General features: G+C 47.8%; 1 protein-coding gene across 1 annotated transcript; it reads right to left on the bottom strand.

Moving 5' to 3' along the window:
* Positions 1-20,496: 20,496 nt before the first annotated feature.
* Positions 20,497-21,531, bottom strand: LOC123133028 (calcium-binding protein P-like). Its single transcript, XM_044552573.1, has 2 exons — positions 21,125-21,531; positions 20,497-20,888 (listed from the first exon to the last, which is right to left on the bottom strand). Exons 1-2 carry the CDS (start codon positions 21,486-21,488, stop codon positions 20,848-20,850), a joined length of 405 nt encoding a protein of 134 aa, XP_044408508.1. The 5' UTR covers positions 21,489-21,531; the 3' UTR covers positions 20,497-20,847.
* Positions 21,532-26,574: the final 5,043 nt, after the last annotated feature.

Here is a 26,574-nt window from a genome sequence, read left to right as displayed (position 1 = left end):
ATTTTGCTCTCTTGCTGCCAATGTCAATTTCATGTTGTTTTTATGTTTCCACAACTACTAGGAAGAGGTCATTCTCATTTTGCTATCTTGTTGTCAATGTCAACTTTATGCTACTGTTATTGACTCAAGTTTCCGCAACTATAGGAAGATGTATCCCACAATTCATATATGCGTCTGTTATCTGGGTTTCCTATTTGTCGGTGCTTCAAGAATCAAGAACTCTAATTTTCTTGATGCTGTTGTTATTTGCTCGTTTCCACAAGTTGTATCCTGCAACTCATATTCTGTAATGATGTCCAGCGTTGCTCTTGCTACTCTATTTTTAACGGAATGATTAAATCTTTTTGAGAGTCTTTTTACAGCAGAATATTCTTTCTCTTTTTCTGTGGGTGGAGAAGTTGTGATATCTCAGTGTGAATGAGTTAATGATAAGTATAATATGATCAAATCGAGTCTAGGTGCTAGCGCCCAGTGTCCTTTAACACTTGCTTACCATTTTACCAAGCTCATTCACATTTAATGTCCTTGTGGCAGCCAGCGCCATCAAGACTGCAACGCCACTAGCGCAAGACCTGCAGCTGGCCTAGTCTTGTTTTTACTCTTGGTTTTGCCTCATGGGATTCAAGCTTAATTTGCTTGGGCAGCGATTAGTTCAGTTGATGACTTGTACCTGCTGATCACCAATACAGATTCAGAACACATCATACGATCATAGTAAGTAAAGTAAGCAGCTCATATCTTACAAACCTATTTGTGCATTTATAAAGATGCTGATCACCAATACAGATTCAGACCTGCAGTTGGCTACTTTTCCTCAAGTTATTTGTGCATTTATAAACCTATTTGAACTTTTCTAGTTCTTGAATGTATCCATGCATAAATGTTTTATACAGATAGTTTTGGAATGTGTTTTTTTGTTAGCTTATGACAAGTTCCAGTTCCAGTTTTGTTGTTAACCTCTACAATCCATGTCAGCATATAATAAGTATATGAATGAATCCGTTGAGTATCTAAAACTAGATGTTTTATTGCTCATAGTAATTAAAAAGAGCTGTCAGTTTCTCATCACACACTGTTATTATCACTTCATGGATTTATCTATTGTGTCAGGCTGTTGTAGGTGCTGAACTGTGATCATGTTTTATGGCTCACATGCATGCTACATGTTGGCTGACTTGGCATGAAGTGCACGAAAACTTCATGGCATTCATACTGAATAGCGCTTTTTAATTTTCATGCAGAATTGCTCTAGCTATTCTTAATTTTCATGCATGTTTCTTTCCGGACTTAATCTTACTAAATAGAACCCCATCACTTGCTGCTGTTGTTATTCACTATATCCTAGCTGTTCTGTTTTCTTGTTGGCAGATATTTTGCCTAAATTCAAGACGAAACAAGATGTTCAAAGAAGCGCCAAGACATTTTTGTATAGCAAGTTATGTAATAATAGCTAGGTTATTTGGGCATTGTGAACTCCAGAATTTCATGTATCTTCTCTCTGTTTTTGAATGAAATGTTGTATGTGATTTGATGTAACAGATTGTTGCTTCTTGTTATTTGAAGTATTACACTTGTTTTCTGTCTATTGTGATTTAAATATTGGTTGTTTAATTATTGGCATATTGAAATCTGAGGAACAGCAAGGACCCACAAACCAGGATAAAAAATTTGGGACCCACATATCAGACCCTGACAATTGGGACCCATTTGAAAAAAAGAAAAAACGGGCAACAACCCAAAAATAAAAAGGCCGAATTATAGCTGGGCCAGCCCATGTAGCTAGCAAAAATTAATAGGAAAAATAAATATTAAAAAGGCCTAATTAATGGGCTCGGCCCATGTAAAACACCCAATTGGACCGGGCTGAATCTTGTGCCACGTCAGATCGCCACGCTGGATGCCTACGTGGCCTAGGGAGGTTGCTAGTGACCAAAACACCACAGTAGGAATATTTTGGTCGTAAACGTCATTGACCATTCCAGAAGAAAGGTCGCTATAGTCAGTTTACGACGGCCAGCTTTTGACCTTCTGTTTTTGGTCACAAAAAGGTCGTAAATGGAAATTTGTGACCTTTCAGTGACCAATAGTGGTGGTCCAAGTTGACATATTTCTTGTAGTGCTCGGCCTCGTAAAGGAGGCGAGCCTCGTCTTCATGAAGATGGCGGCGGCCGAAGCCGTTCGCCGCCGCGCCGTCGCCTGGGAAGCGCTCGGCCATGGGTGTGAACTGGTGACGGCGAAAGAGAGGAGAGGAGAGGGAGGAACGACGACAACGGGAGAGTGTGAGTCGCCGAGTGCGCCGGGGCGCGTCATATATAGGCCGAGGCGCCGCCCACACGCGTGGCACCGTGTGGACGCATGGCGGGCGAGGGAGAGCGAGGGACGCGCGTCGTCCGGTCTTCACTGCGTCACCCGTGAGGCATCAATGGCGCAGGCTGACCGGCGCGGCAGCGCGCAGCAGCTTTGGCATTGATTCGCCGCGGGAAACGAGGCGATGAGGACGACGAAGGGCCAAGAAGAGAGCCGTGTCGCTGACGCGGCGGGCCCGCGGCTTCTTCGCGCCAAAAAAGTTCGCCCGGCGCCCCCGAGCGCCCCCAGCGCGCCGGGTTCGGGCTGGGTCCGCCGGTGCTATTTTCGTTCCAAGCCGGCGAAAATCGGGCTCCTGGGGGCGCGACTGGGCCGTTTTTTCGGCGACGGCGCGAAAAAAACGTCTGGGGAGGCCTTCTTTGGGGCGCGGCTGGAGATGCCCTAAGGGATCCTCAGTAGTGATGTCGTATGTGTACATGGCATGGGCGTGCTTCTACCGGAGCCCGATTGGGGCGCGGCTGGAGATGCCCTAAGGGATCCACGCAAGATAACAAAGTTGTATTGCGTCGAGGGAGACATCAGCAATCATATTAAAGTTGTATTGTGTATGCATTACTAGAGAAAATCTTATACACAAAAATTTATCAATAGCGCTCGATACAAACATGCGCTACTGCTACTTAGCACTAGCGCGTGGTCACAAAAGGCGCTACCGCTATCTACATAGCAGTAGCGCGTCAAGAAAATACAGCGCTACTACTATAAGTGTCACACCATTGCCACCAGGCTAAGTATAGTAGTATTGCTCTTGTTGAAACCGCGCTACTGCTACGACATTTAGCAGTAGCGCTTTCCCCTAACGCACGCTACTTCTAAACCTATCCTATCTTCTCCACCGGCCGTCCGTCACTCTCTCCTCTCCACTCCGCTCTCACTCTCCCCCACACCCCGTTGTCCATTGCCGCCGACGTTCAGCCCTCCCCGACCACCGTCGTCGCCCGCCGCCGCTCCGGCTCCTCCTCCACCGAGGTAGTTCCTCCATCCCTCCTCCTTCCACCTTCCTCCCTCCTTCCACCTCCCTCTCCCTCCCCACTCCTGCCTCCTCCCTCCCACATCCCACCCTGCCTTGTCCATCCTTCTCCTCACCGCCTCATTCGGCCTCCTCCCTCCCACCTCCCTCCCTACCTCGTCTGTCCTCATCCTCCCTGCCTCATCCTCCTCCTCCTCCTCCTCCCTTCCTCCCTCACTCACCCCTCCCTTCATTCCTACACCCTCCACCTCCCTCTAAATTTTAATAATAGAAATTTTTAGGTATTAAATTTAGTAATAGAAGTTTGTAGTAAGAAAATTTAGGGTAGAACTAGGGTGATAGAAATTTTAATAAGTGTTCAATAGAGTAGAACACTTACATTGCATTGCCTTTAGTAAGTGTTTAATAGAACTAGTTTATTTAGTAAGTGGTTAATAGAACTAGTTTAGAGAGAGACCTATATTGTCATATTTAGTTATGTTAGGATTATATATAAGATATATTGAAATGTTTTTCTTAATATTTTCAACCATTGAAATGCATTGAGCATCAAGTTTAATTGCTCATGTTTGAATGCTCATGTCACCTTCGATCTTGATGATCCTGAAGATGACATCGGCAAAGAGAATATAGATATTTGGGTCCTTGTTTATACGCTTCCACTTCTACCTTTATGTGAGTTTCTCAAACATATTTATTAAGTAATTTATATTGTTCATTTCAAAATAGTTGACATCTTATTTCCATTGACAACTTATTTTCTTTTTTCAAAAAATGTACGGAAGATGTTAGACAGAACCTACTACACTAATGGCGCCAAATTAACTTATGAGGAGAAAGATCATCTTATCTCATTTATTATTGATGTTGAGAATTACAAAATCAATTATGAAACTCCTGCATATTATGGTTCCACTAGTGCACGTGTTGAATTACGGTAACATCCATGGAGATGGATGGTAAAAAAATTACTATTACGACATCCATGCATTTTTGCATATATTCTTCTAAAGCTAAACTACATTGCTAACTAAGACGTTATTATTATGTTTTTCAACAGAAAATCCTGAAAAATTGTGTGCCTGATCGTATGTTTCCGAAAGGTTGCCTTGATGTTATAAATTTCGGCCAAATCTGCCTAGGCTTCATCGCTGTTCATACCGGATTTCTAAAATCGATGAAGACATGACAATCAAAGAATGGAAAAAAATGTATGAACAATCATAGGGAACTACATGGAATCAACGTTGTGCGAAGAGCAAGAATTGAAGACAGGATAATCTCCATTCTCCATAATGAAGCGCGAGGGGCTATCTGGTTTTATGCTATTTTACTTTAGAGAGGGTAGTAGGTCCTAGCTAGTTGATACTCATGATCATGTGCTAAGAATAATTAAGTATGGTTGATTAGATGAATATGATGATGAGTACGACTTTTTATTATGATAAGGATGATGAGTTATTAGATGACTATGATGATGATGAGTATAACTTTTTATTATGACAACGATGATGAGTTATTGTTAATGATGATGATGCTTAGTTGTTATATGAGCATGATGAGTTATTATATATATACATTAGTCATAATAACTCATCATGATCAGAAAATCATATGATGAGACATCTGACCCACCAATATGTTGTGTAAAAAATATAGGAAAAATTAGCAGTAGCACGGTTATAGAGGCGCCGCTGCTATTAGCAGTAGCGCGTTTCGTGAAGAATGTTACTACTAAATAAACTTAGTAGTAGCACGTATCCAAACGCGCTACTGCTAAAAGTTAGTTGTAGTGCCTTATTAGTAGCACGCCACCCGCGCTACTGATAGACATCTTAACCGCGCTACTGCTAGGCTTTTCCCTAGTAGTGATGCCAAATGAAGTCGTCACGACATAGGACCGTGAAGCTGATCTCGATATGGACCTCGTGCATGGCGAGACACATCCATGAGAATGCCTTCAGTTGCACGGGGCGGGGCCAACACTTGCGCAGTGGGCCTTCATCTCCACGTCGAGTATCAACAGCAGTTGGCAGGTTTAATTCTCCATTTGACTATTTGCGACAATTTAGAGTTCCGTAACAATGTGTGGTGACGGCACGTTTATTCCATGCTAGACCATGAATGTGGTCTACCGATCATGGCACTCCACGCCAGCGCCTAAGGTGATGATGTTTTGCAATGTCTGAGTTTTCCTGGAAGTAGCGGAAAGCCTTCTACTATTTTGTGGTTAAGACAAAGTACAATGCCACAATCATCCTGTATTGGTTTCCCTTCGGCTGTGGATCTGTCAAGACCCGACTCACGCTACTAATTGGCTTGACAAGCAACCGTGTGGCCCATCTAGGATTTTGCTTGAGTAAGACCACGAAACAGTTACACAAGTGGGCTGGCAGAAAGAGTTTGGAGACGTGCTCATTGTCGGACATAGCCTGCGACACCGACATATTGAACACTCTCTCGTACTGCCCGTCGCCCAATCCCATGTAGAGTATCAACGCCTATGCCACATCCGCGTCGGCGTCAATATGTAGCTATTTCTCAACTTTTTCTGCCGGGGTAGGGCGACGCTCTGTGGCAGTCGTCGGCGACAAGAGCAGGCTGAGGTTGGGGGAGAACGAGATTGGAATGGCACCCCCTGGCCTTGAAGCCTACTTGAAAGGCACGGGCCAATCAATTCGATCTAGAGTCTCTGGTCCTACCGAACCATGGTATGGTGGGTCCACCCGCTATTGGCAACCGTTTTTTGGCAAACTTCCTTGTATTATACTCCCTGCGTTAGAGAATATAAGGTGTGTTGATGTTCATGCAAGTCAACCATTTGAATGTTTGACCAAGAATATAGAATAAAATAACAACAATTGCAGTACCTAATAGATAAAATATTAAACTACTATTCATGATGGACCAAATGGTAGAAATTTCATACTGTGAATATTGACATATTTTTCTAAAAGTTCGGTCAAATATGCACTCGTCTGACTTTTAAAAATTAAATACACCTTATATAAAGAAACAAAGGGAGTATTATGCAAGATTACAAGGGTAGGCCCAACATGACCTACACCTTACATAAACATCCTTCGCAAAAGTAGAAAATACATTGAAGCCCTTGCTTGGCACATGTTGGCACGCACGGTTGTGTGTGCTGGATGCTCCTGCAGAGCACACCATGGCGCTCGTGAAACTTTGGAGCCTTGTCCGGCAAGGGTCGTGCAACCACTTGTTCTCCACCAAGCGCAGTATCAAAGTCGTCTTCCTCTCTGTGCCTTCTTGTTGGCTGTTGATTACACGACAACCACATCAGTGCTCGAAGACCAAAAATAGAATAATTCCTCCTATCTCGCTTTTGGTATGTGCTACATCTATAGCCATATGCACGATGATTCCTAGCTCTTTTTAATTCAAATCCTAACCTTTCTTTCCTCAATATTTACCCAATCAAATCTACATAAATTTCTTTGCTCTATTGTTGTGTCTGGTGGGTATGAAGATGATTAGGAATATGGAAACATACTGGTCTACACTAGTAGTGGTGGCTGCGACCACCACAAGCATTTTGTTGACCACAAGCTTTTGTCCGGAAATCTTGCCCTTGAGCGCAGTAGTTTCTATGGTATAGAGATTCGTGTGTTTCGTGCGGTCAAAATTTCTAAGAGCTAGCAGGTGGTGGAATACAACGAAGTAGCGACGGTAGAAGAACTTGTAAACTTAGAAATCTCGACTATATGGAACACACGAATCTCTATACCATAGAGCTTGTTGCGCTAAGGGCAAGATTTCCGTCCTATATCTTCTGCTCAACGAAATGCTTGTTGTGATCGCAACCACCACGATCGTTGTAGACCGTATGTTTCCATGGTCCTCGTCAACTTCATACCCACCAGACACAACAATAGAGCTAGGAAATTTATATAGATTTGATTGGGTAAATACTGAGGCAAAAAAGTTAGGATTTGGATCAAAAAGAACTAGGAATCATAGCGCATGGCTGTAGATGGAGGATATACCAGAACCGAGCTAGGAGGAATTATCTTATTTCTGGTCTTCGAGCATTGATATGGTTGTCGTGTAATGAACAGCCAACTAGGAGCCACAGGGAGGAAGACAAGTTCAATGATGCGCTTGGCGGAGAACAAGCAGTTGCCCAACCCTCGACGGCGGCGAGGTGATCCGATCAGCGAAGTCCAAGTGTGGTGCATTCATCGCCACGCAAGGCTCCGAAGTTTTGCGTGCGCTACAGTGTGCTCTCTAGGAGCATCCAGCACACATAACCGTGCGTAGCTGCACATGCCAAGCAAGGGCTTGAATGTAGTTTCTATTTTTGCTAAGGATGTTTCTGTAAGTTGTAGGTCATGTTGGATATACCATTGTAATGTTGCATAATATAATACATGGAAGTTTGCCACAAAAAGCGGTTGCGAATAGCGGGTCAACCCACCATACCATGGTCCGATAGGGCTGGAGACTCTAGGCCGACTGGACCGGCCTGTGGCCTTTCAAATTGGGTTCGAGGCTAGGGGTGGCCAGTCCCATCCCGTTTTGCCCAACCTCAGTCTTCTCCTGTCGCCGACGGCCGCCACCGAGCGCCACCTTGCCCCGACGGAATTTTCATTTAGTCCTAGTAGAATATGGCGGCCGTCAGTACAAGCAGATCAACAAAGAGCATGTCGCAACTTACCACTCCACAATAGCCGGCGGCGGAAGGTCGGGGCCAAAGAGGCAAATCAACAGCCCCATCAGCCCAAAAAAAGCCGGCAGCGGGGGGTTGTGGCTATCAGAGAAAATCAACAGCCCCATTAGTGCCGAAGGCGAAGCGCAGCCGCCGGGGCAAATCAACATACCCATCAGAGCCGACGGAAGCGGCCGCCTCAGCTGAAGAAGCACATAGGTTGTCCGTCGAATAACAGCCGGCGACACACGCTGAAGGTGGCACTAAAGAAGCTTCACCAGGTACTGCCTCAACTGAAGAAGCACGTAGATCATTCGCCGCAGAACAGCGGGCGACCCACGCCGAAGGTGGCACTGAAGAACCTTCAGCAGGTATATATGCATCACAATGTCAGAAAATAACCAGCTTGTCTAGCATCACAAGAGATTGTTTCGTTTCTGCTCCTTCATGCCACTTGGTACTCCAGTCTTTTTTCTTTGATCATAGCAAGAGTAGTGAATTTAATTATTTTATAGCTGGTAATGCTATGATACTTTCAACAAATCTCTCCGAAAGTAAGGATACAGAATGTTATTTGGTTACATGACAAATTCATTGTTATAGTTAATCTAGTTTTGCACCAGTTTTTGTTTACTCATTCAGTTTGTTTCTGAATAATGCTTTTGATATTTGCAGGAGGGGTACTCAGTATATCAATGCTCGCCTGTGTCCTTGTACGACGAAGTTTTCAAAGACTTAAAAAAGGAGAAAAAAAATTGTGGATCTTATCAAGAAAATTCAGTACCACAATTTGTTTGGAATGAAGCGTATTAAACTGAAAAAGAAAGTGATTAAATTTTTCCTAAACTGTTTCGATGAAAAATCAAGTGGTTGTCATCAATGGGCAACCAATTGATATCAAACCTTTGGTAGAGAAAATTTAAGGTCTGCCAATTGTTGGTTAGACACTATTTTTGACAAGTATAAGGGGGATTCTGAGCTGAGAGAGATGATCTCAGATGGGGGAACTCTGTTTATGCTGCTCATGCTCTCCATATGACGGGCAAGGAAGGTTTAGATGAGCGAATACTCTACATTTTGTTCATCCTGCAAGCACATGTCCTCATTACTTGGCTCCAAAGTCCAATCGAAATGTGGAGAGAGAATTATTGAGTCTTTTTATTAATGTTTGAGCTCCTGATCTGACGATGAACATGAAGAGATGTAACTTATTCGCAAACTTTCTGATAGACGACCTCATAGGATATAAGACGTAACAACTAATACTCAAATGTGTTGGGGTTGTGTACACATACTGGCTGTAAGTGATGTCCTTTCAAGTGAGTGGCTTTGAATAAATTTATTTACAAACTGTTTTTTTTTTCATGAACTCTTGTTTTTTCATGCAGGTCATTTTTCATGACTTCGTGACTCCAGATGCAGTGATACCTCATAAACAGTTTCCACTCATAAATCATATCACACAAGATGATCTCAACACATTGTCACGGGTGAACTTGGATCAATGTTCTCTCTTCTATTATACTCTATATTAAAAGAGAAATAGGGATAAAAAAAATAAAGAAATACGCTAGAGAATCCCACTTTAATCAGAAAATACAGACCGTTGATACAGTGGATCTATTAAAACTATTAATCTTAACCTTTCAATCTGCATGACATAAGTAATCTGGCGGGTCAGGTAGCTTCACGTGACAGAAACACGTACATATACGCTATATGTTTTTTTTTAAGATGGTATCTATCTATCCTTACCTCCCCGTCCTTCCATCGTTAACCTCTCCCAGCCAGCACCTAAGAGCGTCTCCAGCCGTTGGGCCCCTAGGGCGCCGAAAAAGAGCGGCATGGGGTGAGCCGGCAATAAACTCGGCGCTGGGGCGGTTTGGCACCCAGCCGTCGCCCCCAAGCGCCGATTTCGGCCCAGTGTTCGGCCCAATTATGTCCAAAAAACAATCTGATATATGCATGAATCAGCCCATATTCGGTGCGTTTCGGCGTGAATTTTCGCATACAAATAGAAATCAATTAGTTCGTCACATAGTTCGGCATGGTTCGGCGTGTTTCGGCGTGTTTCATCACATAAATCAAATAGTTCAACAAATAGCTCAATACAAATTATGTAGTTTAACAAATAAAAACTCAAGTTTCTTCACACGTCATTCCCGGCCTTGCCCTTGAGCCTCCATATGTGCTCCACCAGATCGTGTTGCAGTTCTTGATGCACCTGTGGGTCTCGGATCTCCTGACACATATTGAGGTAGTCAGCCCAGTTTGCCGCTAGCTGGTGATCAACTTGGGCAAGAGAACCCTGCTTGTAATATGGTTCAGTGTTGGACACTGAGTCTTCCTGCTCGCTCTCAATGACCATGTTGTGCAAGAAGGCACATCAAGTCATGATCTCCCACATTTGATATTTCGACCAGGTCAGAGCAGGGAACCGGACAACAGCAAATCGAGATTGGAGCGCACCAAATGCCCGCTGAACATCCTTCCTGCAAGCCTCCTGAACCTTCGCAAACCAGGCGTTCTTGCCTCTTCGCACAGGGTTTGAGATGGCCTTCACAAATGTCGACAATCTCGGATAGATGCCATCAGCTAGATAGTGCCCCTTGTTGTACTGCCGCCCATTGACCTTGAGGTTCACCGAAGGAGAATGACCTTCAACAAGCTTGGCAAAGACTAGGGAGCACTGCAGGACATTGATGTCATTGTTGTTAGAATAAATCCGAGGCATATCGTTGATCATCCGAGGACCAAGCAATCACACGAGGCACGACACCGAGATTTGTTTACAAGGTTCACCGATATGGCTACATCCCCGGGGCCTGACTACGGGCGCTCCTCCCCGTGACACCGTCACAATACCGCACACCGGCCACCCGGGCGCTGGCACACGCTGCCGGCTCCCCCTTGCGCGCCTGTGCTATTATGTTGGCATAGGTTACATCGTGTGTCTACCCCCGCTATATATGAGAGGCCTAGGATACAAGTGTCCTACTAGGACACGACTCCACATCCTATGTAAACACAGTACTACTCAGAGTCCAACTGTAACCTACCTTGTACACAATATTCGACACAACTCTAATAAACTCCACCTTGGCGAATATTCTCCATCACCTTGAATTTGTCAATGCGTCAAACTTCCATGTACATTGGACTTGAGCTTATCCCATGAGCACTGCTGCTACTCCAAAGACTCCATATGACTCCACCTGCAACTTGTAGTCCCTCCTTTTCTCGACCACAGTCAACACTCGAGCAAAATTAAGTTCCTTGTTACTCTAGTTTGTGCTCCCAACTTCCAGAGTATCCGTCAACGCCATTACACACCGATCACTGACCTGCGTAAAAGTGAACAACTCACATATTGGGTGTCACACATAAGAGTTAACTGAACTCAACATCACCGCTCCTTTCTTGACCGCGTTTCTGAGACTTGAAGGAATTTCACCGTTGCTTGTAGTCATCCCGAGTCAAATTCGCAGTTGTCTCACCACATGTATGACCACCAGAGCCCTGGCCCGTCTCCATGCCCCATGCATACCGCACGCCTCGCCGCTATTATCGCGTCGAGCCTCTGCTGTCCCGGTCGAGTCTCAAGGGTCATGAAAGCACACCACTCAACCTCCACTGCAGAGTACCACCGATCATCAGCGATCGATGACGAGTTTCACGCTTCCATCAGACCACTGGGCTCCAGTCCGAACTACGTGTCCCTCGCTTTTCCCCCTTGCTGAATAGGCTTCGATTTCCTGGATCCTTACATCGTAGCCCCCCAACCCAGCTCCACCTTCAACATGACTCCATGGTAGATGATCAGTCCACCCCTCCGCCTCATCGACTTCAAGCTCCGTGTATACACCACCTTGAATCAAATCCCGTGTCATAGTCTTGTCGAAGCCACACAAGCCCTCTGGACCTGCGCCACGTGTTTCCACGCCCAGAAGTCGGTCACCATCGGCATCACGCTCCTATGTCGTCGTCGCCGATCCCGCACCGTCTTCTGTACCAACCGACTTACGTCGATCCCGTCAGACTGCCCAGTCTGACCCAACCGAACTCGTTCGACTATATGACACGCTCAAGGCTCCCAAATAGTCTTCCACGAAATTTCCATCCGTCAGAAGATAATTCCATCTTAGCTGACATGATTTCCCGCAACACCTTGAAGCATCCTTGTCGCGCCAACAATTTTTCACCCGTGTCTGCCATAACCCAAGGTTTTCAGTTCCGTTGAACCTCTCCACCTCAAACCAGGTATCCGTTGACGCCATAGTTCTTCGTACGGTTGACTTTGTGAAAAATACTATCCATGCTTTCCACGTGATGCCCCAAGCACATGAACGAAACCTCCGCGTGCTACTAGCAATTCCAACCAAAAAACCTTTGATCTTCACGTGGTGTGGCTCCCGTGGCTCAACTCCAATGCTAGCTTTGCCTTCCTGCCAAAAGCCTTCCAATGGATGTCTATCAAGATGGATCTTTTCCAGCCGATTGATCTGTTGCCTTGTGCTGTCATATTTTTTTTTCAAACAAATCTCCGGCTGCACGCGTTCCACAAGTATAGTATAGCTGCTCCTGCACGCCTCAACCTTGACCTTTTGCCAAAACGCCTGAGCGTCTCAGCCTGTCACCTCTCCCAACTGGGGCTTTTACCCCAGCGAGCCAGCCCCGCATGGGCCAACCTGCCCAAGAGCCAGACTACGTGCGTCACCGCCGCTTGCATGCTCCACACGCGTCTCAGCCACCATCGGATCTGGCCGCTTGCCGATCAATCCGAGTCGCCGAACCGTGCCTCGGCATCTGGCTTCCTGAGTCCTCACGTACGGCCGCGCACACGTCGCTGGTTCGACCTGCTGCTTGCTACAGATGCTTCCGATTGCAATTTGAAGATTACGACGACCAATCTGCTTCCTAACCGTAACTCGCCGAAGACTTTCGCTCAGGTATTACGACCACTATCCGCAGAACTCTGTCGATGTTTTTCAACCTCTAGATCAACTCAACCGCCTCCCGGACCTTGTCAACCTTGCTCTGATACCATTTGTTAGAATAAATCCGAGGCATACCGTTGATCATCCGAGGACCAAGCAATCACACGAGGCACGACACCGAGATTTGTTAACGAGGTTCACCGATATGGCTACATCCCCGGGCCTGACTACGGGCGCTCCTCCCCGTGACACCGTCACAATACCGCACACCGGCCACCCGGGCGCTGGCACACGCCGCCGGCTCCCCCTTGCGTGCCTGTGCTATTATGTTGGCATAGGTTACATCGTGTGTCTACCCCCGCTATATATGAGAGGCCTAGGATACAAGTGTCCTACTAGGACACGACTCCACATCCTATGTAAACACAGTACTACTCAGAGTCCAACTGTAACCTACCTTGTACACAATATTAGACACAACTCTAACAATTGTGAGTTCCTAGAATCCCAAACAAAGAGTGCCAAATCCAGAGGTCCTGTGTGGCCAGTGCCTCAAGTACCACACTACAACCGTTTTTGGCGCCTTTGTACAACCCCTGCCAAGCAAATGTAAAGTTCTTCCATTTCCAATGCATGCAGTCGATTCTTTCAAGCATCCAAGGAAATCCTCTTGCTTCATTCTGTGCCAGAATCCGAGCAATGTCTTTCGCATTGGGTGTTCGCAAGTACTACGGTCCAAACACTGCCACCACTGCCCTGCAGAACTTGTAGAAACACTCAATGGTGGTGGAATCGGCCATGCGCCCATAGTCGTCGAGTCAATCACCGGGAGCTCCGTATGCAAGCATCCTCATAGTTGTCGTGCACATCTGGATCGAGGTAAATCCAAGTGTGCCGGTGCAATCCATCTTGCAGTTGAAGTAGTTGCTGAACTCCCGGATGAAATACACAATCCTGAGAAGAGCATCTCCAGCCGCGCCCAAGCCAGCACGTAGCTTCTCATTAGCATTTTAGGCCATGCATGCAGCGGGCGTTGCCGAACATGCAGGAGCTGCCCAGCAGAATAGCTCGGCTTGCAACGTCACCGCGGCGGCGCCGGCTGATCTCTTCCATCCAGATGCTTGCCCTAGGCATTGGATATACTAGATGATACCTCGCGCGTTGTTGCGGTAAATTATGGTTTGAATTTGCTTAAAAAAATCATGGCTACTGAGTACCAAAATGGTTGTGGATGGCATGAGGAATAATAAATCAATAACCTGAGAAAGCTACTAATGTGCAAAATAAATGTCTAAAAATATTGTGGCAATGTTGTTTGGTTCTCATGTCGATGTGCAACTGCAAGCACCAATTCGATCTAACAAAGAGTTACTACTACACTATATATGTCATAATGAAAGCCATCAAAAGGCTAATATGAATGTATGAATTTGTGTTCTTGTCAACCCAGTCCTTTGAGATTACATGTGGGAGAGATCAAAAGAAGGACTTAAATGGTAAGAAATGTTTATCGACTGTGAAGACCCCATAATAATAAATAATATAAAGTATGGACTGTATTCTGTTACTGTTTGCATACTTTATATTTGGTTAACTGGAAGGTCAATATTACCCACCAAGTTCATTTACCAGTTACATGGAGTTGTTGCCATTTCATGAAAAGTATATTACATAGGGCTGTTACCTTCACAACTGCTTAAGTATCAGAACAATATTAAACTGGATGTAGTTTGTACTTGCCATGTTAAACAGTAGGAAAAGATTTGACCGACCAAGGTAAGCTGGCAAATGGTGGCTAGCTATGACCATGCTAGTGATTTTTCAGGAACTATTCCTCCATGATTCATCTTCAGATACTCCAAAGTTAGTTCAAATTAACATACGAACGTTAATTCCAGGTGTAATATAAACTGTCATATATGGCTATCATTGTTTAATCATCAAAGAAGATATAACCGCAAGATGACTATCTAAGATAAAATCTAGCGTGATCACTGATACAGCCAGAATATATGCATGCCCAAACTGGAATTCTTAAGGCAGGATTAATCAGCAAGATAGAAAACTGAGGCTGCCCCATGGGTGAGATATTGAGATGACTAACAATATACTTGTTGTGGCACCAATTTTTCAGAATTAAGAAAGATGTACGCCAACCTTTCTTTTTCTTCAAAAGGTTATGAGGGCCTCACAATTTTCATTGATAAGGAAGAAACTTAGCTCACCGGTTTCATGAGTTTTCACAGTACCAATTGAAGGAAGCACTGACTTTTTTATCATAATTTTCAAGAAAAGAATGAACCAATGAATCCTGATGGAAATAGAAGATTTTTAGTTGAAAATATTAGCTTAGATACCGTATATGGAGATCAGAAAAAGAATTAATCAAGGTAAGTGACTGAAATTCGGAAGACATTTGACAAAAAAAAGGGCGGTTGCATCTAATGGATGCCAGACTACACATCTTCACAAAACTGAGGGAAAAACCATCACCGACTGAAACTATGAGCTCTTGTCAAATCCATAGTTTGGATCGTACATAAAGCAATACTGCATCCTAGGATTGTTTTAGGCAGATTAAATATTGAATGGGCATAAAGGAGAATTATAATATAGCAATTTATGGATTCTACACCAGAATACATCGAGCAGTATCGCCACAAGTCTAATTAGTGATGCCTCTGTACAAATCCGATCTGGCAATCTCAGCTTAAGCATTCATATGATCAAAGAAAAGGAAATAATAGCCATGCTCCAGTCCCATACAATATAAAATCATTGACGAAAATGTGTTGATGGGACATAGGAAATTAATATGGTTAAAACTGTAGCAATTGCGTGCCTGCAAACAACAAATGACCAAGAATACAATATCGCGTAAATATAGTTATAGTCTGCCAGCCACATCATTCTGCGATGCTATCCAGCCTCTGTTCTCTGGGCTGCGTTCCATATGAATGACCTAGCCTCTACTTCCACAGACGTCGTTCATTTTATGCACAGAGCTCAGCGGGCTTGGTTTAACTCCAGAGGGGTGCACATTCTTTTCGCTGCGGCTGCGGTTACTCTCTGGCACGCGAGGAATGATAGGGTCTTCAACAACAACAGATGGTCACCACTATATCTCAAAACTTACATGTCAAAACTCCTACAAACTTGGCAACACCGGGCTCAAAAACAGGAGGACAAAGATGCTATTACAAGCTGGATGTTCCTGCTGGGCTAGATTAGCGTTAGCTCTAGCTTTGTAGCAATCTTCTTTTCTTCTTTCTCTCCGCCTCTGTATTTGGCTGCTTACAGCCATGGCACTACGGTGCCTCTTGTAAGCTTCATGTAATCGACCTTTTGGTCCCAGGCCATGGCCTGTTTTGAAATATATAAGGTAGAACCTCATCTACCTTTTCATTTCAAAAAAAAAAGAATTTACATCATACATTCATACCTGACTAAGAAAAAGGAGCTGGTAGATCAAGATGAGCGAGATGACTTGCTCAGGCACCCGACAGCTTATAGTTGGTTGGAAGAAGAAAATCAAGTTCTTTCCATTGTTGTGTCCAACTAATTGCAGACGAAAATACACCGGACGCTTCTCCAATCATAAATCCAAACATCTTGAATCTGATGTATATATACTTTTTTTTTGCGAATGGAAAAAATTCATTACTCAAACGTTGTCATTACAATCCTGTTGACATAGCAAGTCAACCTCTTCAGGGACCGAACGCAGCCAAACGGCTGTTCTGGGTACAGATCGCCCCATCTGGGCCAAAGCATGGCTAACACTATTTTGTTCTCTCTTGATCACCTTAATTACATGTTGACACCCAGCCGCAAGGTGCCGCTTCGTTGCTTCTATCAGAGATGCAACCGGTGATCTATTGAGCTCAGGATCATACAACATGCTTGCCGCAAACGTGCAGTCTGTCTCAATAATGAGAGGGGCTCTGCTCCATTCGAGGGCAAGGGTCAAGCCCTCCATGCACGCTGCGACCTCCGCCTCGAGTGCACTGGTGCAGCGTTGGATGAACCGGCAGGAGGCAAAAATGACCGCCCCTTCATGGTCTCGCAGTATCATTCCGGCTCCTCCCGTGCCGTCTTCTTCTCGCCAAGCTCCGTCTACATTGAGTTTCGCCCACCCCATCGGCGGCTTGCTCCAGCGCTCTGGAGTTCGACTGCAGTTTGCCGCTGTTGCATCAGACTTCTTCCTGTTCTTTAGATCACCATCACTGTTTCAAATAGCCCGCTATAGCTCCGCTATAGCACGCTACAACGTTTACAAAAGGTCTTGCGCTAAGAGACATTGGTCCAAACGAATGAACAAACATTTTAAATAGCGCGCTATAGCTCCGCTATAGCACGCTATAGCATTTGAAAGAAGTCCGGCGCTAAGATGCTTAGCGCGCTATTTAAAACTTTGATCACCATAGGAGATAACCATCTTCCCTTTAGCTATATCGGAAGTGGGGTATTGCTGAATAGTGAGCAGACTATCAATATAACCGCAAAGGAACCTTCTGGATGCTTCAATCGGAGGTGCCGGCTTCTCGTGGTGTATTTCATTTCGGACGTACCAATTCCTCCATAGCGTCATTAGCACTGGAAGACGCTCTTCATGAGTGCATCCCTCAAGCAGGTGAATTATCCATTCAGGACCAGTGTTGATGATGTTCTCCACTTTCGGCTGTTAAGAATTGAGATGAGTTTGGGATGCATCACGCTTGTATTCATCCACAAGGGGTAATGATATATAGATTACATCAGTGAGAGAGGAGAAGAAGATACACATGCACTCTCTAACTGAATACAACAATCGATCCTAGATCGATGGGTAGTTGCGCTGCATGCGCCATGCAACGTCGGCGGGATAAGGCACACTTGACCAGCTCAAGCCGATAGCGTAGGAGACCAATACAAGTAGTCTAACAGCCCCCCGCAGTCTCATCGTGGGAGGACCGAACGTTGAGACTGGACCTGAATTGTGTGAAAGTGGCAGTAGGCAGTCCTTTGGTGAAGATGTCTGCATACTGGGAGGAAGTAGGAACATGCAACACGCGCACTTCCCCCAACGAAACCTTGTCACGGACGAAATGAATGTCGATCTCGATGTGTTTCGTCCGTCGGTGCTGCACGGGGTTAGCCGACATATAAACTGCAGACACATTATCACAATAAACCACAGTAGACTTGGCGATGGGTTGATGAAGCTCCTCCAATAATTGTCGCAGCCAAGCCGTCTCAGCGACGACGTGGGCCACGGCCCGGTACTCCGCCTCAGCGCTAGACCTGGAAACAGTAAGTTGTCGCTTCGACGACCAAGATATCAAATTATCCCCGAGAAAAACGCAAAACCCAGAGGTAGAACGTCGAGTGTCGGGGCAGCCAGCCCAGTCTGCGTCGGAGTAGGCAAGAAGAGTGGTGGGCGATGATGGGTAGAGATGTAAGCCATAGTCTAGGGTGCCTTTGAGATAACGTATGATGCGCTTGACAAGGTTGTAGTGAGAGGAGCGAGGGGCGTGCATGAAAAGACAGGCCTGTTGAACAGCATAGGACAAATCGGGACGGGTGATCGTCATGTACTGCAAGGCACCGGTGAGGCTACGGTAGATAGTAGGGTTATCGAGAAGGTCACCGTCTGCAATGGAGAGTTTGGCGCCCGAATCGACAGGAGTTCGAACAGGATGACAGTCGGACATACCGGCTCGCTCGATGATGTCCAAGGCATACTGTCGCTGAGAGAGGTGGAGACCCGAAGACGAGCGGGAGACGGCAACGCCGAGGAAGTGAGAGAGAAGGCCAAGATCTGTCATGGAGAACTCGCGACCAAGGAGAGAAATAACATAGTCGAGAAACGCCGGAGATGATGCCGTGAGAATGATGTCATCAACGTATAGGAGGAGGTAGGCTGTGTAGGTAGTGGATTTGTAGATAAAAAGAGAAGTGTCGCATTTAGAGGCAACGAAGCCAATGGATGCGGCATAGGTGGCAAAGCGAGTGAACCAGGCACGGGGGGCTTGCTTAAGTCCATAAAGGGATTTCTTAAGAAGACAAACGTGCGAGGGGGCGGTCGGATCTTCAAATCCGAGGGGCTGCTGACAATAAACTGTCTCGGCAAGGTTTCCGTGGAGAAAAGCGTTTTTAACGTCTAGCTGGTGAATGGGCCACGAGTGAGAGGTAGCGAGAGAGAGAACGACACGAATGGTGCTCGGCTTAACTACTGGAGAGAAGGTCTCGTCGTAGTCAATGCCTTCGGTTTGAGAAAAACCGCGAACGACCCATCGCGCCTTGTAGCGCGCTAGGGATCCGTCAGAGTTATACTTATGCCGAAAAACCCACTTCCCACTAATGATCGGAGCCGTGGAGGGTCGAGGGACAAGCGACCAGGTTTCGTTCTGAAGGAGGGCTCGGTACTCATCACCCATGGCACTAGCCCAGCGTGGGTCGGCCAGGGCTGCGCGGTAGGTGCGGGGAAGTGGTGAGGCACCCTGAAGGTCGGCGAGAAAGTTGAGTCGGCGAGAGGGTATGTGGAAACCTGTTTTGGCCCGGGTGCGCATGTTGTGAGGGTTAGCGGGAGGCGCGACGGCGACAGCACGGGGTGGAAGCGGTCGTGGGGTGGGGGGACTGCCGGACGAGGGAGAGGCAGGGCTGGTGGACGGCAAGCAGCTGGAAGAACTAGGGTTAGGAGTGTTCGAGCGCGGGGGAGAGTCCGTAGATGTGGAGGCCGTAGGCGTGGAGGCCGGAGATGTGGCCGGGTGTGAGCGCAGAGAAGAAGCTGCTGGGGCGGCGTTCGTGGGGGTGAAGGGACTGCCGAGGCAGCGTTCTGGTCAGGTGAGACGGCTGCCGTGGGAGCGGTCGGACCGACACAGAATGGTGCCATGGCAAGGGCCGGCAGTGTGGTAGTCGACGTGGGTGCGGCTGGATGAGAGAAGTCGGTTAGCGAGGGGTCTTGGGGGGTGCGTGAGAAGGGAAAGACGAACTCATCGAAGGTGACATGTCGCGAGACGTAGACGCGACCTGTAGAGGGATCGAGGCAACGATACCCTTTGTGATCACGCGGGTAACCTATGAAGACACAAGCGACCGAGCGTGCGGCAAGTTTGTGAGGGGCGGTGGCTTCCGTGTTAGGGTAGCACAGGCACCCAAAGACACGGAGGTGAGTGTACGTGGGTGGTGTTTGGTGAAGGGTCTCGTGAGGGGTGACGAGAGAGAGACGCTTCGTGGGGCGAAGGTTAAGGAGAATAGTGGCGGTGGTGAGTGCATCAGCCCAGTAGCGTGGTGGCATGGAGGCTTGGAGCAGAAGGGTGCGTATCACGTCATTGGTCGAGCGAATAGCACGTTCGGCTTTACCGTTCTGGGAAGATGTGTATGGGCAAGAAAAACGCATCACCGTACCGAAGGGAAGAAAGAAGTCGCGATTTTGTGCGCTATCAAACTCACGCCCGTTGTCGCATTGGAGAGTCCGTATGGTCTGCCCAAAATGGGTGCGAACATAAGAATGAAAGAAACGAAAAATGGCAGGAACATCAGACTTGAGTTTGAGAGGAAAAGTCCAGTGGTAGCATGAAAAATCATCAATAAGTAGGAGATAATACTTGCTGCCAGAGGCGCTAGACAAAGGAGCAGTCCAAACATCGCAATGTATAAGATCAAATGGTGCAGCAGTTCGACTAGTGGAGGAAGTAAAAGGGAGGCGGACATGCTTTCCAGTCTGACAAGCATCACACAAGCGCCCATCTGAAATAGGTTTATTACAATGTTCTAAAGTTTTATTTAAACGAAAAGTAGCATCGCCGGGGTGGCCCAAACGCCGGTGCCAAAGGTCGGTGAGGCGGGAGACGACGACGGCGAGGGCGGTGGGGGACGATGACGACGAGGTGGCCGGAGGGAAGATGTCATACAGTTCGCCGTCACTGTTGCATCGAAGAAGCTCCACCTTGGTTGGATAGTCCTTTACAGAGAGACCAAACGGATCAAATTCAACGGAGCAGTTATTATCAGTGGTTAAGCGACGAACGGAAAGCAAATTTTTAATGAGATTAGGGGCAACTAGTACGTTGTTGAGGTATAGGGGTCGATTAGGGTTAGGAAGACAGGAGGAACCAACGTGACTTATAGGCATAGCACTACCGTTTCCGACAAAAACAGGGGGATAATTTGATAAAGCGGCGACGGAGGAAAGCATACCGGGATCAGCCGCTAGATGAGAGGAGGCGCCGGAGTCCGCAACCCAGCCACCGCTGGGCGACTGGATCGACAGGTTGTGCAGAGCGCTCATCAGGGCGGAGTGGTCGACGGCGTTGGAGACGGCGGCCGCGGGCGGGTGGAAGTACGGCTGCGCCTGGTGCTGCTGCGCCTGGTACTGCTGCGGAAGATGTGGCGCCGGCAGGAACTGCTGATGAGGAGGAGGCGCCGCCGGCAGGTACTGCTGCAGTGGAGGGTAGCCCATCGGAGACGGCTGCTGGAGGTGGCCGCCGAAGGCGGCGTAGGCGTGCGGCGGCCGCGGACCAAGGATCCCGGGCGCCGGACGAGGTTGAGGTGGGAGTGCCATCGGGTAGGCGTAGACGTGCCCCGTCCACGGCGGTGTAGCCGCGGCCCCCTGATACCCGCCATTGTTGGTGTAGCGGCGGCATTTGTTGTGTCCTTGGTTGGGTGAGGGAGAGGAGGCTTTGCCGCCGCTGAGACCAGCAGCGGGCGGCCGAGCCTGGCCGCCGGAGGCCCCAATCGAGGGCGCGGGCGACGGACCCCTCGGCTGGACAGCGAGGGCGGTGTGATGGGTGGAGCCGGCGAAGTTGTTGCCGATCTCGTCGTGCAGAAGCATGCCGACGGCAACGTCAAAAGGGATGGGAGTTGGGGACTTCTCTATAATTTTGGCAGTAGTCTGATGACGATCTTTGTTGATGCCGCGTAGAAGTTGGATGACCAACTCGTCATCATCCAGGATCTTGCCGGCGTCGCGCAGCTGGTCGGAGATGGACTTGAGGCGAGCGCAGAAGATGGAAACGGAGGAGTCCCCTTGACGAGTTTCAGAGAGCTCCGTCTGGAGCTGGAACCGTCGCGCCCGACGGTTGTTGACGAAGAGAGCCTCGACGGAGGCCCAGGTCTGGGCGGCGGTGGCTTCCCGGTCGAGCATGAAGGCGGCGAGCTCCGTCACCATCGCGCCGAGGAACCACCGCTTCACGGCCTTGTTGACGATGTTCCAGCTCGCGTCGCCGGCGTGGTCGGCGAAGTCTGGCGCGATCCAAGAGGCGACGTCATACTGATCGATGACGTCCAGCATCATCCCCCGCCAGACAGTGTAGTTGGCGCCGTTCATGGCGAGGCGGACGGGGAGATTGATGTGAGCGCCCTCGACGCGCATGGCGTGCACATACGCGGGCGTCGGATAGAAGGCCGGTGGCGGTGCCGTCTGGAGAGGGAGAGGCACGGAAGTGACACTCAGAGATGGGGTTTCGGGAGGGAGGTTGGTGGTTGGCAGGGGAGATGAAGTGGGAGGAGAGGGAGGAGAGGAGGTAGCCGGAGAGGAGGCGGCGGCGGCGGTGGCGGCCGCGGCGGCGGCGGCGGCGTCGACCTCGGTGGCCATGGCGGAAGCGTGGGGTGGATCAAACTGATACCATGTTAAGAATTGAGATGAGGTTGGGATGCATCACGCTTGTATTCATCCACAAGGGGTAATGATATATAGATTACATCAGTGAGAGAGGAGAAGAAGATACACACGCACTCTCTAACTGAATACAACAATCGATCCTAGATCGATGGGTAGTTGCGCTGCATGCGCCATGCAACGTCGGCGGGATAAGGCACACTTGACCAGCTCAAGCCGATAGCGTAGGAGACCAATACAAGTAGTCTAACATCGGCATCCGCAGCGTGTTTGCCATTGCCGTCCATAGTGTCCGCGCCATGGGACATCTGCAAAGAGCATGGAATGTATCCTCTCATTCCATTCCGCACAAAGAACAAATATCAGAAATCTCGAGCTTTCTCTTCTTCTTGTTTTCTAGGGTAGCCAAAGAGTTTGTCGCAACACGCCATGCAAATACACGTACCTTGGGGGGAGCAGGGCACCCCCACACTGTCTTCCAGACGGCACGAGTGCCATCCGGTGCCCTGCTCGTGGCGCACGCGGTGGTGCTGGTTTGCTCCTCTCGAGCAAGCTTGTACGCGCTTCTCACGCTGAAGATGCCGCGGCCGTCCGGCGCCCAGGAGAGGACGTCATCCAGTCCTCGTGGGCTTGCCTTGATCGCAAGGATGTACTCCACATCAGGAGCCTGGAAGTATTGGTGAAGCAGCTCCACCTTCCATCGGCCATGGTCATCCAGAAGGTCAGCCACACGTCGCAGACGACATGTGCCACGCACTGTGATTGGCCGATACGACGTCGGCCTTGGAATCCATGGGTCACGCTAAATGCGGATCCTCTCTCCATTGCCCACGCGCCATAGAAGGCCTTTCTTGAGCAGCTCGAGACCATGTTGGATGGCATGCCAAGTAGGCGACGCATTACCTGCAAAAACTGTATCCTCAAGGGACCCGTTAGGATAATATTTAGCTTTTAGGACTTGGGAACATAAGGAGTCTGGTCTGGTTAATAGTCGCCAGGCTTGCCGCGCGAGCAAAGCTTGGTTGAACATTCGAAAGTCACGGAATCCAAGACCTCCCTTTCCCTTTGGTTCAATAATTTTATCCCAAGCCAACCAGTGGGTTTTCCTTTTTTCCTTGCTTCGATCCCCACCAAAAATTCCGCACTAATCGGGTGAGATCATCACATACAGAATATGGCAATTTAAAGACTCCCATGATGTACGTGGGGATCGCTTGGAGGACAGATTTTATAAGTGTTTACTTTCCCGCATGAGAAAGTGTATCACCCCATGCCATAACACGCTTAGTTAGGCTAGCCTGGAACATCTGAAATTTCCCCCTGTTTATGCGACCATCTGGGGTCGGTAGCCCGAGGTACTTCCCCTCAAAATCTGAATTTTGTACTTGTAGCTCCTGCTTGACCATATTCTGTATCTCCAAAGGGCAGTTGTCCCCAAACTGTATAGAGCATTTGTGCGGATTTATGAGTTGTCCGGTTGCCTTTGCATATCTATGAATGACACCTTTAACATATTGTGCCTGGCCTAGATCAGCTTTGAAAAGAAGGAGTGTATCATCCGCAAACAGGAGGTGTGATACTCCCGGTGCCCGGCTACAAATTTTAACTGGCTGGACAGCATGTGTCTCCACTCCCTGTCGTAGCAACATAGAAAGCCCGTCAGCAACAAAGAGAAATAAGAACGAGGACAGGGGGTCACCTTGCCGAAGCCCACGCGACGGTGCAAACGAATCCAAGATGGCTCCATTAAATTTAACAGAGTATCTCACCGAGGTAACACATGTCATTATCCATTGTACCCACCGATGAGTGAAGCCTAACTTTTTCATCGCCTGCTCCAAGAACCCCCAGTCAACCCTATCATAAGCCTTCGACAGGTCGAGCTTGTAAGCACAATAGCTATTTTCTGGATTTTTCTCATGCTGAATGAAGTGAAGACACTCAAAAGCGAGCAAAGCATTATCAGTAATTAAGCGCCCGGGTACAAAGGCACTCTGATATGGCGATATGATCTCATCAAGTATGGGTCGGAGCCTGTTCACCAAACACTTTGCAACTATCTTACAAATAACATTGCAGAGACTTATAGGCCTGAAGTCGGTGAGGCGCACCGGGTCAGATATTTTTGGGATAAGGACGAGTACCGTTCCATTAATCCCAACAGGCATATGTCCTGTTCTGAAAAATTCCTGAACCGCCTTGATAACCTCTTCCTTCATGACACCCCAATTCTTCTGAAAGAATCTCGCGGGAAACCCATCTTTGCCAGGAGCTTTCAATGGCCCCATCTGAAACAGGCTATCTGATATTTCTTTCTCACTAAATTCAGCACATAGTCGTTCATTCATATCCGGTGTAACCTTCTTCTCGAACAAGGTTAGAAGAGGCTGCTGCTCAAGAGTATCATCACGTGTGAATATATTTTTGAAATAAGTCGTGGCCAAATTTCCCATTACCTCATGGTCACCATGGCTGCCACCGGCCTCATCAATGAGCCTCCTTACCTTATTTGTAGGTGCCCTCCAAACAGCTCGACACTGGAAGAATTTGGTATTTCGGTCCCCTTCACGAAGCCAATCAATCCGGCTGCGCTGCATCCATAACATTTCTTCTCGATACAACAGCTCCTCCATATGGTCAGATACCTTCCTGATCTCATTCCTATCAGCATTCATTTGCATTAATTCTTCAAGCTGTTTTCTGGATTTCTCAAGTTCATGCGTGATATTCCCAAACTTGCTTTTGCTCCATGCATGCAGCTCGATCATGAGTTTGGTTAGGCCTGACCGAATGTCACCCAGGTTGAATTTCTGCCCGGCTTGTGCCCACACCACAGCGACCCGCTCCGGCAGGCTAGCATCACGTTCCCAGAATGTTTCATATCGCCTGCAACTCCGGCGCACCTGAGTTGTATCCTCCTGCATGCATTCTAAAACAACTGGACAATGGTCAGAGCATGGGGAAACCTTGTGTACAACCCTTGCTTCTGAAAAAATATCACGCCATCGGTTGACCGCAACAGCTCTATCTAACCGAACTCTGACGTTCCTTCGACCCTTCTGTTTATTATCGTAGGTAAACGGTAGTCCAGAAAAGCCAAGGTCTACAAGCTCACATACCTCTAGTGTATCCCGGAACGCAAGCATCTGGCTCTCGCTGCGGGCTGTGACAGAGAAGTGCTCGAACGACCACAATGCTTCATTAAAATCTCCAATGACACACCAAGGAAGATCAGACTGTGTTTTGAGATCTTGCATTATTTTCCACATAAGATGACGATTTTCCGTACGTGGTTCACCATACACACATGTTAAACGCCACACAGGATCATACTCAGAGAGTCGCACATGCGCATCAATATATCTTCCATTAGAAGACTGAACTTCAACATGCAGACTATCACACCAAAAGAGGGCAAGCCCTCCACTCAACCCATCACTGTTGACTCCATGAAAGCCTCGTAACCCTAATCTACCACGCAAACGACTGACCTTTTCAGAACACTGTCTTGTCTCACAAAGAAAAACTAACTTCGACTGTGTTTCTTTCACCATGCCAACTAGCTCGCGAACTGTCGGTTTGTTGGCCACCCCCCGACAGTTCCAACTTACACAATTCATTGCTCCTGACGGGGCGCCACATGTCGCCCCGTCAGTTCACCAGCGGCCCCTAGGCTGGTTGCCTCGGTGTTGATGTTGGTCTCCGACCCGTCCCCCATGTGCTCATCATGCGTCATCTCCATAGCGTTGTCCAGCTTCTGCTTTTTTGGCGTTCCCTCCAGTTGCTGCAACTCCTCATCGGTCTGCTCATTGAGCTTCTCTTGTCCCTGATCACCATTGTTATGTGCTTGTTCAACTGGATCATCCTCAGCCGCTACGGTGAACAAGGGTGCGTCAGGATAGGCAACGATGGGGTCCGCGGTTCCCCCTTCAGCCGGCTTCGGGCGGGCAGCATCCACAATGGGAGCCCCTTGTTCGCCCCCACCAACCTCAAGGTTCTCCTGGGCCACCTCCGGTGCGGTATCCGGCGT

Source organism: Triticum aestivum, chromosome 6B (genome assembly GCF_018294505.1).
Source record: "Triticum aestivum cultivar Chinese Spring chromosome 6B, IWGSC CS RefSeq v2.1, whole genome shotgun sequence".
NCBI classification, from domain to species: Eukaryota; Viridiplantae; Streptophyta; class Magnoliopsida; order Poales; family Poaceae; genus Triticum; species Triticum aestivum.
This window is presented reverse-complemented; position numbering and strand designations above follow the sequence as displayed.